This window comes from Nesoenas mayeri, assembly GCF_963082525.1.
Source record: "Nesoenas mayeri genome assembly, chromosome: 7".
In the NCBI taxonomy this organism is placed as follows: domain Eukaryota; kingdom Metazoa; phylum Chordata; class Aves; order Columbiformes; family Columbidae; genus Nesoenas; species Nesoenas mayeri.
The window spans coordinates 36,510,210-36,524,049 of record NC_137551.1 but is presented as its reverse complement, the minus strand read 5'-3'; the positions used below and the strand labels follow the sequence as shown (position 1 = coordinate 36,524,049).

General features: G+C 43.4%; 1 protein-coding gene across 1 annotated transcript; it reads left to right on the top strand.

Moving 5' to 3' along the window:
* Window positions 1-1,114: 1,114 nt before the first annotated feature.
* On the top strand, window positions 1,115-9,082 carry EEF1AKMT2 (EEF1A lysine methyltransferase 2). The gene is made up of 6 exons (XM_080347660.1): window positions 1,115-1,214; window positions 2,075-2,140; window positions 2,666-2,780; window positions 6,294-6,401; window positions 7,248-7,464; window positions 8,255-9,082. Exons 1-6 carry the CDS (start codon window positions 1,117-1,119, stop codon window positions 8,380-8,382), a joined length of 732 nt encoding a protein of 243 aa, XP_080203786.1. The 5' UTR covers window positions 1,115-1,116; the 3' UTR covers window positions 8,383-9,082.
* Window positions 9,083-13,840: the final 4,758 nt, after the last annotated feature.

Below are 13,840 nucleotides of genomic sequence, written 5' to 3'. Positions count from 1 at the left end.
CAGCATCTTGGTGGCTGCGCTGGACTCTTTCCAGCAGTTCCCTGTCCTGCTGGAACTGAGGGGCCACAGCTGGACACAATATTCCAGGTGTGGTCTCCCCAGGGCAGAGCAGAGGGGCAGGAGAACCTCTATTGACCTACACAGCGGGGTCGTGTCATTCCTCCATGGGAATTACATGGGATATTTGGGTATCTCGTGTAGATTTTGAAGCACTGGGCAGAACGCAGAGCAGGACAGGAGCTGATGGAGCTGTGTTGCTGTTTGTCACATCCACTGGTGGGTTTCGCTCAGCGAAGGGTGATGGAGCTGGTGAAGGGGCTGGAGCTCAAGTGTGATGGGAGTGGCTGAGGGACCTGGGGGGTTCAGCTGGAGAACAGGAGCTGAGGGGAGACCTTCTGATCTCTGAACTGCCTGGAAGGAGCTTGGAGCCAGGGGGGTCGGGCTCTGCTCCCAAGGAACAAGTGACAGGACGAGAGGAAATGGCCCCAAGTTGCGCCAGGGGAGGTTGAGGTCGGATATTAGGAAAAAATTCATCCCGGAAGGGGCTGTCGGGCATTGGAACAGGCTGCCCAGGGCAGTGGTGGAGTCACCAACCCCGGAGGGGTTGAACAAACGCGGAGATGAGGTTCTCAGGGACATGGGTTAGCACCATAATTAGGTTTCGGACTCGATGATCTTGGGTGTCTCTTCCAACCAAAATGATTCTGTGATTTTTCAGCCTAGGAGCTCCATTATAGGATGTCTCACACTTACTAAACCCCCAGGATTCTTCTGTTCTCCTTTTGCTTCCCAAAGGAAAACCCCTTTCAGCTCTGATTGTGCAAACAGGGTCCCATTGGTGACACCCTGGGACAATCCCGGCTTCACAGTTGCCCACTGGCTTCACGCAGGTATTTCCTCACACAGACCACCCGGCAGCAGAGTGGTCTGTGTGAGTAGTTTGAAATCAGTGATTTGAAAATAAATTATAGAACGGACATTGAGATATATATATATTGAGGGACTCGAACCTCCAGCCGAGAAGAGAGAAGAGTCCTCCATGCACCAGAGCGGCGGCCGCGGGCCTTGTCGCCGGTGCTCTCTATGGTACCGAGGTGCTTCCGGTTCCGCTTGGGCATGGCCGTGGCGGGGGAGCGGCTCGGCCGCCCCGCAGGGCCGGGCCCGGGGAGCGGGGAGGAGCCGTTCGGCCCCTCGGTGCTGGGCACCAGAGAGCAGTGAGTGGCGGCGGGAAGCGGGGAGGGGCGATGGGCCGCGGCGGAGCGGGGTTCCTGGCGGCAGCGGCCCGGTGGTGCGGCCCGGGGAGCCGGAGGCCTGAGAGAGTCTGGTGTGGTGCCCCACAGCCTCCCCTCGCTGGGCATCGCCAGCGCGGTGACTGACAGACAGCGTGTTCCCGAGCGGCTTGTCAGGCTAGATGATGCTTGCTCTGGTGAGACCCCCTGCAGTGCTGGTCCAGCTCTGGGTCCTCAGCACAGGACAGACATGGACCTGCTGGAGAGGGGCCAGAGGAGCCACGGAAATAAATGATCCGAGGCTGGAACAGCTCTGCTGGGAGGACAGGCTGAGAGAGCTGGGGTGTTCAGCTGGAGAAGAGAAGTTCCGGGCAGACCTGATTGCAGACTTTCCGTACTTAAAAGGGGCCCATAAGAAAGACGGGGACAGACTTTTCAGCAGGGCCTGTTGTGATAGGACAAGGGGTGATGTTTTAAACTAAAAGAGAGGAGACTTGGGCTGGATGTAAGGAAGACATTTTTTACCCTGAGGGTGGTGAGAGCCTGGACCAGGTTGGCCAGAGAGGTGGTGGATGAACCATCCCTGGAGACATCCCAGGCCAGGCTGGACGGGGCTCTGAGCACCCTGAGCTGGTGAAGATGTCCCTGCTCATGGCAGGGGTGGCACTGGGGGAGCTGGAAAGGTCCTTTCCAACCCAAACCATTCTGTGATTCTATGCAGAGGACAAAAAGTAGCACTGCTACATAAATACAGCTTCTCTCCCTCTCATTCCCTCGCTCTTTAATCTAATTTTTTTCTGGTATTAATTGCAATATCTTGTCCTTTCTCCCTCCCCTGACTCTAGCTGGGATGCTGCATATGAAAGAGAACTGCAAACTTTTCAAGACATTGGAGATGTTGGGGAAATATGGTAAATAAAATAACTCCACCTGAGTGTTTCTATTATTTCTTTATTTTAAAAAAAGACATTGGAAAAACACAGCTAGCAATGCAGTGGGTTACTGACTTATTCTCGATGTTGGCAAAATGATGGGAAATTTTACTCTTGAAGCCATCAGTTCCTGTTTTGCCCAATTTTGCAGTGCAATTTTTTTTTAGTTGCACTTGGGCAGCTGTCATTACACGGAACATGAGCTGGTAGTTGTGTATGTTACTAACAAATGTGCTTTTTATCCTGAGTTCAGCTTCAGCTATTTAAGTTGCAGGTGCTGCCGAGCTTTTTAATATGTGGAGGGCTTTACCTCCCAGAGTTGGTGTTTTGGTGAATTTTAAGGCCATGTGGTTAATTTTAATTTAAACAAAGCAAGCATGGAGTGTGAGCTATGGCATTTGCTATCCTGGTGCTTCAGTAAGAGGTGCTTTCCAGAAACTGTAGAGAGAGGGAGCGATGGAATAAATTTGCTATCTTAATTACAGGAGCCCTTATTTTTCATAGGTTTGGAGAGGAAAGCATGGTTCGCATAATCAGATGGCTGGAAAAACAAAAGGTCCCCCTTGACAGCTCCTTGCTTGACATTGGAACTGGAAATGGTGTTTTACTGGTTGAACTGGTTGGTATATTGCAAAGTTTGTGCTTTTGATGCAGGATCAGTGCTACAAACAGAGTAGTTTATATACAGTTCTCACAAGTGACAATAGTAATGAGGGCAAGCTGTAACTTCTGTGAAAGACAAAAAGCAAGTGACCTAAATTAAAGTTATATTATGATTTTTCCCCATCAACGGAATACTAGTTACTCCTGGAACCAGTGATGCTACTGGGGCTGCAGACCTCAGAACAGAACCTGTATCTTCTTCTGCCAAATGGAAATATCTACTTTTTTTTTCACTAGACATGGTCAAACTTCTTGTTTCTTGGTGCTGCCCAGAGTGTCAGTACTTCACATTTCAAAATTTACAGTATTTCTTTAAATCAATCAGCCTGAGTATCCCTTAATTTAACTTTACCTTTTTGTTTTCCTGCATTTAGAAATGCATTTCTTCCCATTGTTGTGTAAAACAGCCCCCGATAAGGAAATGAGCTTGGCTAATACACAAAATACTCTCATGTGCAAAACCAGACGCTTTCTCTGCATTCAGTTCTGATAATAACACTCATTATCGATATAAGAAGTGTTAAAAACAAGGTTTTTATGTGAATGACTTTAAAAGTTTGTTAACACTTCAAGAAGTGTCTGTCTCTGTCAGGGTGGAAAACCTTCACCGGATAAGTTCTGAAGTGTTAGAATGTTGTTATTATGCAGTGATATGAGATATCGAAGTCGGCTTTGTTAACAGGATGTTTTTTAACGTGGACTTTGATTTTATAAGAGTTTAAATCCTTTATGGCAACCAGCTGCTACACTGCAGCAAAGGAGAAATTATATCAAAAGTAGAAAATGCTCATTTCATTAAGAGGAAATTGGCCTAATAATAATGATTGTTAAATGCAATGCTAACTAGCTCTATCACTGTCGAAACATCCAACTGAAAAATGTTATAAGACTTCAGTTTTATAATTATCCCACTTACAAATCTGAAATAGATTTTCATTCCGTAATGGGAAAATGGCAGCTGTTAGCTTTTAAAAACTATAAAACTGCCACAAGAACACCCTCCCCCCTTACATGAAGCATCTCAAAGTACTGTGGTTGCTTTAATAGGAAATTTTCAGTCCAGTTCCCGTTTGAAAAGTAACTTCAAAAATTAAATTCTTTATTGTTGCTAAACAGTTCAGGTTGATGTAAAAGAATTTTTTGTGTGTTATCTGCTAGGCTTTGAAAATCAAGTCAGGATTCTTTAGGCAAGCGCATCAGCTGCCAGGGAATAGTCAGGCCACTGGAGTTGGACTTGATAATGTGACAGAAATGGCAACGCTGAAAAAGTCAAACTCCGTTTAGGACGTCAGTAGCACCTCTGTAAAATGTGGCTGCTGTGGGGGACGTAACCGACCATCATTGGAACAAGAAGAGGTGCCAGAGGCTACAGTTTATTGGGGAATACTGGGCCCTGGTGTGCCAGTAGCAGCAAAGAATAGTAAATGGAAGTTTAGTAAGAAAATTACTCTGAAATGCAGCTAAGTGAGAGACTTTGCCAGTTCTAGTGGGAATATTGCACAAATAGGAGGCAGAATAGCCATTGGAAAAACAGGTTAACAAATCAAGTGAAAACAAGACTGCTGTATCCTGTGTAAAATGGCCACATCAGGAGGCAGAACTTCTCGCACGCTGCTAAATGTCTTCTGCTCACACCCTGTGGAGATCTGCCCGTCTGTGAGCTCCAGGAGAAACACTGCTGGAGGTTTCCTCTCTTTCTGCTTCTTGGAGGATCTCAGATGCACAAATGGGACCCCTATCTGGTTTTATCTGCACTAGAGCAGGGTCCTACCCCTGGTAACTTCAGGAATCTGGTAGGCTGCATTGATGACATAATTGCAAAAATTCCAGCTCTTCTAAGGAATTGTTGCTGCTCCATAGATCTCTGGCCATCTTTTTTTCTTTTTTGTTTTCCTTAGCATTGTGGGAGCCACCAATATTGAAAAACCTCTCTGAAATAAAGAATACTCACCCCCCCAAGTGCTGGTGTCTACTAGCAGCACCAGAGGCCCAAATATGAGGCAGCACTGATAACATTGCACAATACCTTCTGCTATTTAATCCGCCTTTTCAAGAAGCAGCAGCGGAGTTCTTATAAATACCACCTTCAGGACAGGAGTCCAGTTGCAGGATGCAGCACGGTCACGTTTGCCACTTGAGTGAATGATCTTTTCTTGTCCTTACATAGTCAGGCCCTACAGGTTTAGCAGCATTTAATGTTGTTTATCCTTTCAACTTTCTTTAGGAGTGAATGGGAACTCCCTGAAGTGACTCAAGCTCTTCCTTTCCAAACAGAGGAGCTGTTGTGGGAACTCCTCTTCCACCCCCAAGCCTTCAGCACAGGCATTTCAGGAAGCTTGGTTTGCTCTGGGGAGGAACGTGGGCAGAAGCCTGAGCAATACGCTGTTCTTCATCAAACGCAAACAACACAGTCTTTGTGTTTAGCTGAAATTAGTCCTCAATTAAGAACAGCTGCCTCGCGCTGAGCTCACACGGGCTGAAAGGCTGCTGGAAGGGGGAAGGACCATTTAAAAAAACAATCTCTCAGCTTTTCTTGCTGTTGAGGTGTCGGCCTTTGGAACAAGTAGGTCTGCAACCAATTGCTTAATGCTCATTAAAGTCCACATATTGTTCAAAAACCAAAACAAACCCAAGCGTCTTCCCTCTCTGCTCTTACTGCCTGCAGCTGCCCATAAGATCATAGCTCTTCCTCTTAGGTTTGGATTTAGCCACACGTGATACCCAAATCTGGTCACTTCAGCTTCTGCCTTGCAGTGAAAACGTGTCACTGTCCCCCTCCCATGTGCTGGTGGCGAGGTGCCCGCCTGCTTTGCAAAAGGGCTGCTGGGATCCGACTGCCTGAATCTGCTGAGCTGGGTTGGTGTTATCTGCTCTTTTATGTGGTGCATAACCTGCCTGAAAATTGCTGATACGAAGACCTCGTAGCATGCAAATAATTGCATTCAAACAGACATTAGCATGAACAATTAGAAACACATAAGGCTTTACAGCGGATTTCTGTACTAGTAAAATGTATTACTTATTTTTGCTTGTACACTTTGAGTTGTAAACCAAATAATTGCTCCATCTCAAATGTTATGTAAGTGTCAAAGAGGTTTTCTTATTTTGGAGCATCTGGCATTGGCACATGTTCTCATCACTCTAAATTCCTGGTTTCTAGGTTACTTTTGCTGCAGATAAGAGGGCCTGTTCCCCTCCGGGGTATTACTTTTCACAGTTCTGCTTAGTTTTCCACTTGTTGACATAAACCAGCTTTCAGTCAACGTTTTTTTTTATGAGGTATTAGGCAGAATTGAGTTATTTCAGCTCATTCCCCCAGCTGTTTAGCTCTTGTAATGGTAACAGGAATAAAAATGAGTGAAAAGGTTGGGTTTTTTTCTGTCATAGATTAGATGGATTATAGATAAGGAATACACTTGTTGGATAAAAGAATTGCTAGCACTAATTAAGATTCTCTGCTTCGGCCTAGGCAAAGTCTGGCTACACAAATCTCACAGGGATTGATTACTCTCCTTCTGCAATAGAACTTTCAGAGAAAATAAGAGAGAAAGAAGGGATGTCTAACATTAAATTAAAGGTAAGTTTTGAGAGAAAGTTTACTGACGAAGTAGAAAGCAATTGAACCCAAGATTAAATGACCTAATTGATATTCAGATGTACTCAGTATAATAATGATGTCTTTTGACATTCATTTGTGAGAGGCCTCCAACCAAATAAATCTGTATCTCCAAGACAATTTTTGGTCTTATTTTTTTCCTGTTTGTAACAGTCGTTAGGTCTAATGTGGTTTCCCTGCTTCTAGCAGGCAGCAGAATGGCGGTTTGCCATTTGGCGCGTCCTGCATTTCAGCTGCACCATTTGGAATTTCCGATTTGAGGCAAGAGGATGAGATCCTTCAGTGATCGAGTCCCCATGGGCAGCGGGAGCAGGGAGTAAAACCAGACAACCCCCAGAGATCCAACCTCCGCCATTCTGTGGTTCTCATTCTGAGCTCTCTCCCTGCGCTGCTGTTTTATCCTCCAGCTCTGTACCCATCTGATGTCTCTGTTCTTGGATGTCAGTTGTCACCTCTCTCTGGCAGGCACTGTCTGTTCTGCTGTATTTGTACAGTGCCCAGCATGCAGCACCTAGGAAACCAGGGATCAAAGTACAAATAATGATTTAAAGAATGGTCTGCAAGTGTGTTAGTTTGAGCTTTAGATGCACAGGTATATACATGGGCTTTACAAAAAATAGATCACATAATACGTAGAAAAGAACGAAGCTGTCATGTCATTATAAGTGAAAAGCCTGTGAATTACCCTTCCCTAAGCACAACTATTGTCAAGTTTGAGGCTTTTTATTTTAAAGTATTCGTTGGCATTAAAGATTCGGGAGCTTCTGAGTAGCAGATTGTTTTCACAGTTGTAGACTTCTGGTTTAGGTAGAAGACTTCCTGGCTCCTTCAGCTGAGCTGTCAGGATTTGAGATTTGTATTGACAAGGGGACTTTTGATGCCATCAGCCTTAATCCTGATAACACAGCAGCGAAGAGGAAGCAGTACGTGCGATCTCTCTGCAGCGTATTGAAACCAGGGGGCTTTTTCCTCATAACATCTTGCAACTGGACCAAGGAGGAGCTTTCGAACGAGTTCAGAGAAGGTAAGCAGTTGAACAGAAGCATCTGCCAAATTATGGTTGTTTAAGGATGCGACAAATGAATTTTAATGTCTGTGTTAGCATCTTGATTTTCTCAGATCAGGATTAGACAAGGTGAAGTGACTAGTAAATGCTTCAGTTTATCTTCCCTCCGTTTTCCCCAGGAATTACAGCTTTTCTGTGCTTACCAGTGCCAACGTGCCAGGGGAGGACAGGTTTTGTTCTATCAGTACTTTGGAGGACAAGGATTTTAGTCTAATTACACTGGGAAAATGCATACCTGGGTGATAATTTTTCTCTTTTGGTCCTTTTTTCCCAGATCCAGTTCACCTATCTGATTGCTTTGAAATCAGGGTGACTCAGTTACCCATATTTAGGGGGAACTGGCCAATCTGTGACCATGACTTTCTATGTCACCTCCTCAGCGACCTTTCTGGTCCACTCAAAAGAGTGTTTTTTACATGCAGGTTGAGTTCTGAATCTCATGCCTGAGGCTTGAAACTCAGTGTGGATCTAGAACAACCGTCCCTTCTGGGGAGCTAAAGTTACTGGCAACTTATCATCTTTTCTGCCTTTAATTTGTGTGAGTCAGCCAGCTAAGATTTTTATTATCCATGGGAGGGTTTCAGCTGTATAAAGCAGCGCTGCAGTGCAACAATACAGTCCTATAAACTTACAGAGTAACTGACTTGCAATTTTTCCAGCCAAATAGAGAATGGTTTGCAACGGGCTATCCAAGAGGAGAATAAAATTACTTCCTTCTAATAAAAGCATTTTAATTTCTGTCTGGCAGGGTTTGAAATTCTGGAGGAGCTGCCAACACCCAAGTTTTGCTTTGGAGGAAGAATTGGAAACAGTGTAACAGCATTGGTTTTCCAAAGGAAAAAAGTGAGGCCATCCATCTTGGACAAATTAGATTAGTTGAGAAAAGTCTGAACTTTAAACCTGACAGAAAACCTCAGACACGTGTGTAAATAAATGCTCTTTGAGTACACAGTCAAATACTTTGTATGGAACTCGAAGGGACTATAAAACATTGCCCTAGAAACATTTCAGCTTTGCACAGCGTGCCTGTAAATTTTGTCCTTGCTACAACCTCGCTTGTTCTAGGGAAGCTGCGAGTTTCTAAGTGAGAAAGAAATAAGGCATTCTGAATATGAAACTAATATAGCTGAAGGATGGAATGTAAAGATTTAATTTCTGAATTGGTGATCTGTGACTGATAGAGGTAAAGCTTTTCTACAAAGCAAAAATCTCCTTTCTCTGTTGTGTGGTATAATAAGGAACGAGCTTTTGCAGTGTGAATCCTGCATCTTTTATCTTTTCCTAGGTACATGAATGTAACTGTTAAGGAGGGAAACGAATACAAAAGCTGTAGCATTGCAAAACGGGGACCAGTTTGTGCTTGAAATTCCGATTTTCAGAGGTTCTCAGACTCGGAGTTCTGTCTCTACTGAAATAGCTCAACTCTTTTCCCACAGAGGGAACGTTTTTAAAAATCTCACTTGCCTGAATGTGCTTTGTCAGTTATTTTCACTGATCTCATAAATACATAAAGATGTGATGTTACAGTCTCACTAGCATGTGACATATGCCTCCTTCATTATTAATTTGCTATACAGTAATGTCTTAAGAGCCAACAATGACTGTGTGTTTTCCAGTGAATTTCTCAGGACAGATTTTAGCTGCATAAATCCAAAAGAATTCAAAGCATAACTATTCATTCCTTATTCATTTTAATTTTTTCTTTTTTTTTTAAACTTCTGTGTACGATCTTTTTGCTTAATTTCTTTGCCTTCATTTCTTCTGTTATTGTGTATTTTCAGAATACTACTATTGCTTGAAGGGTAGGGAAATGAAGTCTCTATATGCCTTGACAAACACATTGGCAGGTGACAATAAACTTGTTCTTTCATACATTGAGGAGGCCCTATTAGGCAATCAGGTTTTGTTTCACAGGTAAGGTCATGTTTGCTTATTAGAGAATTCCTTCTAGTTTCCTGGCTTCTCCTTGTTCCCAGGGTTCAGGAGATTATTAAGGGTTGAGAAATACTTCTGGTCCTTTCCCAGGATAGGAAATAAGACATTATTTGCACAGTGGCGAGTCCTCCCTCTGTGATCCATCTGGTGATGTCTTCAAGGTAGGAATCCTAAATTCTTCCCTTTTTTGGGGGGGATATACTGGTTCCATTGGCAGAATGGTCTTTCAGAGTGGTAAGAAGGTTTAGTTCCAGTGAACAGCTCTTTGCATATTAGGTCAAGCTTGGGTTCCTAACTCAAGCGTCAAGACCACGGTCTTGTTATCATTTGCGTAACTTAGTACAATTGGCTTCCAGCGGTGAAATGTGAGTGGTAATTCAGACAGGATGTTTTTTTGATGGAGTAGTACAAAGAATTCAAAGCACACCACTGATAACAACGTCAATAAAAAGACTACGACATTTTTGTAGGAAATTTGGCATCAGGTGGAGTTAATACAAGCAAATTTTAATTGGCAAGTATGCTGGCAGGATGTGTTTAGGGCATCTGTTTTATTCCCATCTGTAATTTTTGCTAATGAAAGCATGATATGTATTTAATCATGGAATGAAAATAAATTTATGGCCGTCATGGATTTTCTTTTAATCAATTAGGAGGAATTTAACTATTGACACTCCTTGTAAGGTTCAGGGCAAATATTGTTTCCTCCTCTTTGTATGATTGATTATTATTATTTTGTTCGCTAGGCAATACGTTTATATCAGTTGTAAAGCTAAAAATAAGCTTCCTAAAATGATTACAGATAAATTTCAGCATCAGAAATTGTGTAAGTGTATCATGCAATTGTATGATCAACCACTTTCAATTAATGTTTTTAGCAAGACATTTTGAAGCAATGATAGTAATTCACTATTTTTATATATATATGGTATTTTATTATATTAAAACCTGGTATTTTTTAAATAATGAAGTCCAGGTAACAGCTCTGAGACCAACTTAAGCAACAGCTCTTTACTGATGAGTAGGATTTGGAAATGACAATGTCAAAGAAGGTCCTTGATTTGGGCAGTTCACCTTGCTAGTGGTTCTTCCTGGAGCTGTGATCTCTAAATGTTGATGCTTTTCAGTGAAAAACCTCTTAAAAAGTAAGAGGCAGATGAATAAGCAGTGAGTTGGGAGGAGTGAGTCTTGGCTTGTGTTTTGGGGAGTGCTTCATGGAGGCTGGTACCATCATCTCTACACAATGGTTACTCCTGGTTTCAGCTGCAACAGGAGAATAAAACCAGCCTTCGAAATACGTTCCACTCCTATTTTGCTATCCAAAGACTCTGTATGTGATTTCACTGTCAAACGTGAGGTTTGTGTGTAGTAAAACTAACATGTTCCATGGATCTCAACAGCAGTTGAGCCCACAGACTTTTCCCGCGGTGCCGCGTTCAGGCTGGATGACGCTGCAGAGCCGGCGTTACCTTTCTGGATCTGGGTGTAGTTTTGCATAAGATGTAGGCAGAACAGAAAGGGTTTCTGTTCCCGTGTTGATCCACAACAAGCCAAGGGATGAAATTCTCTTAGTGCCAGTGAGCTTTGCACCTGGTGGTGTGAGCCCGATGCCAAAGTCCAGGAGATGCCTGGAGAGGGAAGGGAGGTGTTAGCCAGTGTGCTCCCGAGCCTGGCAATGATGTCTCTCCCTTTCTCCCGAAGCAATTCAACCTCAAGATCGGATGCAAGCGAGATCTCATATTCTCAGTCAGGTGTTTTCAGTGGTAGTCTGTGCAACTCCAGTGATATTACACACGAACTGCTTGCAACTGGTAAAGATGGACGATGGCTTTTAGCACATCGACCCTAAAAAGCAGCATCTCCACCAATGTTTGTGTTTGATGCAGCTCCGACATCCCATACCCGACTCCTGGTACCTGCTATTGCCAAGCAAACTGCATTTAGGCATTCTCTTTTTTGAGGTACTTGCTGGGAGAGGCTGTTGTATTTGTTGTGGGGCTTGTGCTACTGAATAAGCTTGCAGCATTTTACCCTGGGTTTTTATGGGGTGTATCGGGGGAGTGAACTGTCAGGCTGAAATATCTGAAAGAGGAGACCAAGTGAAATGAATGAAATCAGTATTGATTTCAGATGTCAGATCTAGGGGAGTTTCTACACATGGGTCTCTGCCAGAGTGGAGGGTAAATGGGTTCTCAAGACAAAAAGCCTTTGCTCTTCCAGCATCACAGTGCTTTCTCGATGTAAATACTTCTATCATCATGTTTATATAAATTAAAAAGTGAGAAATACCAGACATGAAAATCATGAGACAACTGAATGAACACAGAAAATTCAGAGGGAAGGATAATATTCACTTACTACTTGACTTTCCTTTTGGTGACCAACTTGTTATTTACAAGAAAGTGTGTTCATTGAACAGTCCTTAAGGAGCAGGAATAGCCAACTGCAGTGCTGTCTGTAGGCTGGTTTTTTAAATGCTAAGTTTTTTGGAAGGCTTAGAAAATATGGACTTAATATTCTGTTCTTGAACTTCGGTATAATTTTGTGGCCTAAAATGAAGAAATTCTGGGAGCTACAATTTTTTTTGAAGAGCTGTTGGGTTACCTCAGAAACACTAACAGAATTATGGCAGCTGCTCTGCCAGACAGGGCCAGCAATGATGAAACATGTAATTACAGGCTTTCTGTCCCATCAGGAGGATATTTCTTCAAATCCTTATCGAGAGCATCAGGTTGAAATAACTGTTTGCATTACGGGCTCACCCTCTCAATTTCAAAACCAATGTTGCAGCACTATTTCTGAACCCAGGAATGGCAATAGCTGCCTTATTGTATCAGAGGATTTGGGGTATTTTATACCTATAGTAAAAGGAGACTCAGCTATTCTACTTCTTATTTTTTCAAAACATTTTTTAAAAGGAGCTTTCAGCTGTTTGGGTTTTTAATCCTGCTGTTGCTCTCTATGGGACAGCTGCTTGTACCCGAGTTAAGAAGCACATGTCCCACCATGCTGGTCTCAGAACAGCAAATAAGGAACCCAAGAAACAGTGCTGTGAGCAGACTGCCCCACACATTCGGCACAATAATACGGTGTTTCAAAGCCCAGCCAGAGGATACTGGTGTGGAAGCTGTGCCTGCAGGACCGGATTTGCTGTACAGAACCTGCGCACTCTCATCTGCACTGACATCTTCACTGGGTTTGCATTATCCTCATAAAAGATCCTTGTCTGAGGGAGCATGTCCATGGCTAGAAGTTGAGATGTTCTCTCATATCATTCCTATCCAAACTGTTTCAGTTCAGCACAGGTTTCTGGTGCAGGCCGTGATGTTTGTAGGGCCAAAGGGTTGAGGGCCTGAATGGGCAAATGAACCGAAGCCAGTCACTTGAAACAACTGGGCTTTGTGTCCAGGTGTACAAGGTGAAGCCACGTGTGCATGCCACATAGATACCCGTGAAGGGCCAAAGATGGGCTGACACTGATCTTGGAAGCTTCTTTGGAGTGACTTTTATATAAGGATGAATTCTTGACTAGCTTTTCTGGTACATTAGGCACAGCACGCTTTTCTTCATTGCTGATGCTGGCTCCCATGTATTTCCATGTTCCAGGAATGCACTGGCAGCACTGTAGCCTTTGTAAGGAAAATCTGTGTATGTCTACTCTGCTATGTCCATTCTACTGTGTTCCAGAGCGCCTGGTAAAAGACTGCCAAAAAAATATGCTATTTCATACTAGACCAAATCTTTAAGCATGGTATTTAGCAACATACAGCAACATTTTCAGCGTTTTGGCACTCAGATCGCTTTCCTGATCTTGGCATGCTGAAAGGTAAAGAACACGACTCGCAACAACACTAACTGCTTTATTTTATAGGCCCTCTAAGCATTTTAACATATCGTCTCCTGTAAAATATGTGGAGAGCAAATATAGAAAATAAACGGGCCAGGACTTTGCATCGCCTTTGCGTTCCTAATCCTCGCTGCTTTTTCTGGGGTGGGAGTGGACATTACCTGCCCCTTGGCTTGAAGGGGTGGTGGGGACACCTCTATCTTGGCTGGAAGCACCTTGAGTGCAACTTAACCCTCGTGAGTAGCAGCTAAATTGAAGAACAATTAACACCCAGGGCTTTAGGTGAAAGGGGATGAGGTGCTATAACCTCAAGACAAAGGAGGAAAAGGAACGCTGGTGTGTTTTATTTGACACAAATAAGGGAAAAGCTAACCCGTGGCTTAATTTCCATTTGTTAGGTAAGAGTATAGCTTGAAATGAATGTGTTTTTAGGTTACTGGAAATGAAACTGAGTGCTGTCCGGCAAACAAATGATGTAGCCGCAAGGTAACATATAAATTCTGGATAATCACAAGTGCATATGCCTGTGCTGGAGAGACAGAACTAATAAAC

Excerpts from the sequence above, each read along its gene's own strand:
- EEF1AKMT2 (XM_080347660.1), top strand. The coding sequence starts at position 1,117 with ATGGCCGTGGCGGGGGAGCGGCTCGGCCGCCCCGCAGGGCCGGGCCCG. Across the intron at positions 1,215-2,074 it reads GTGCTGGGCACCAGAGAGCA|CTGGGATGCTGCATATGAAA; the intron begins GTGAGTGGCGGC and ends CCCTGACTCTAG. Across the intron at positions 6,402-7,247 it reads TGTCTAACATTAAATTAAAG|GTAGAAGACTTCCTGGCTCC; the intron begins GTAAGTTTTGAG and ends CTTCTGGTTTAG.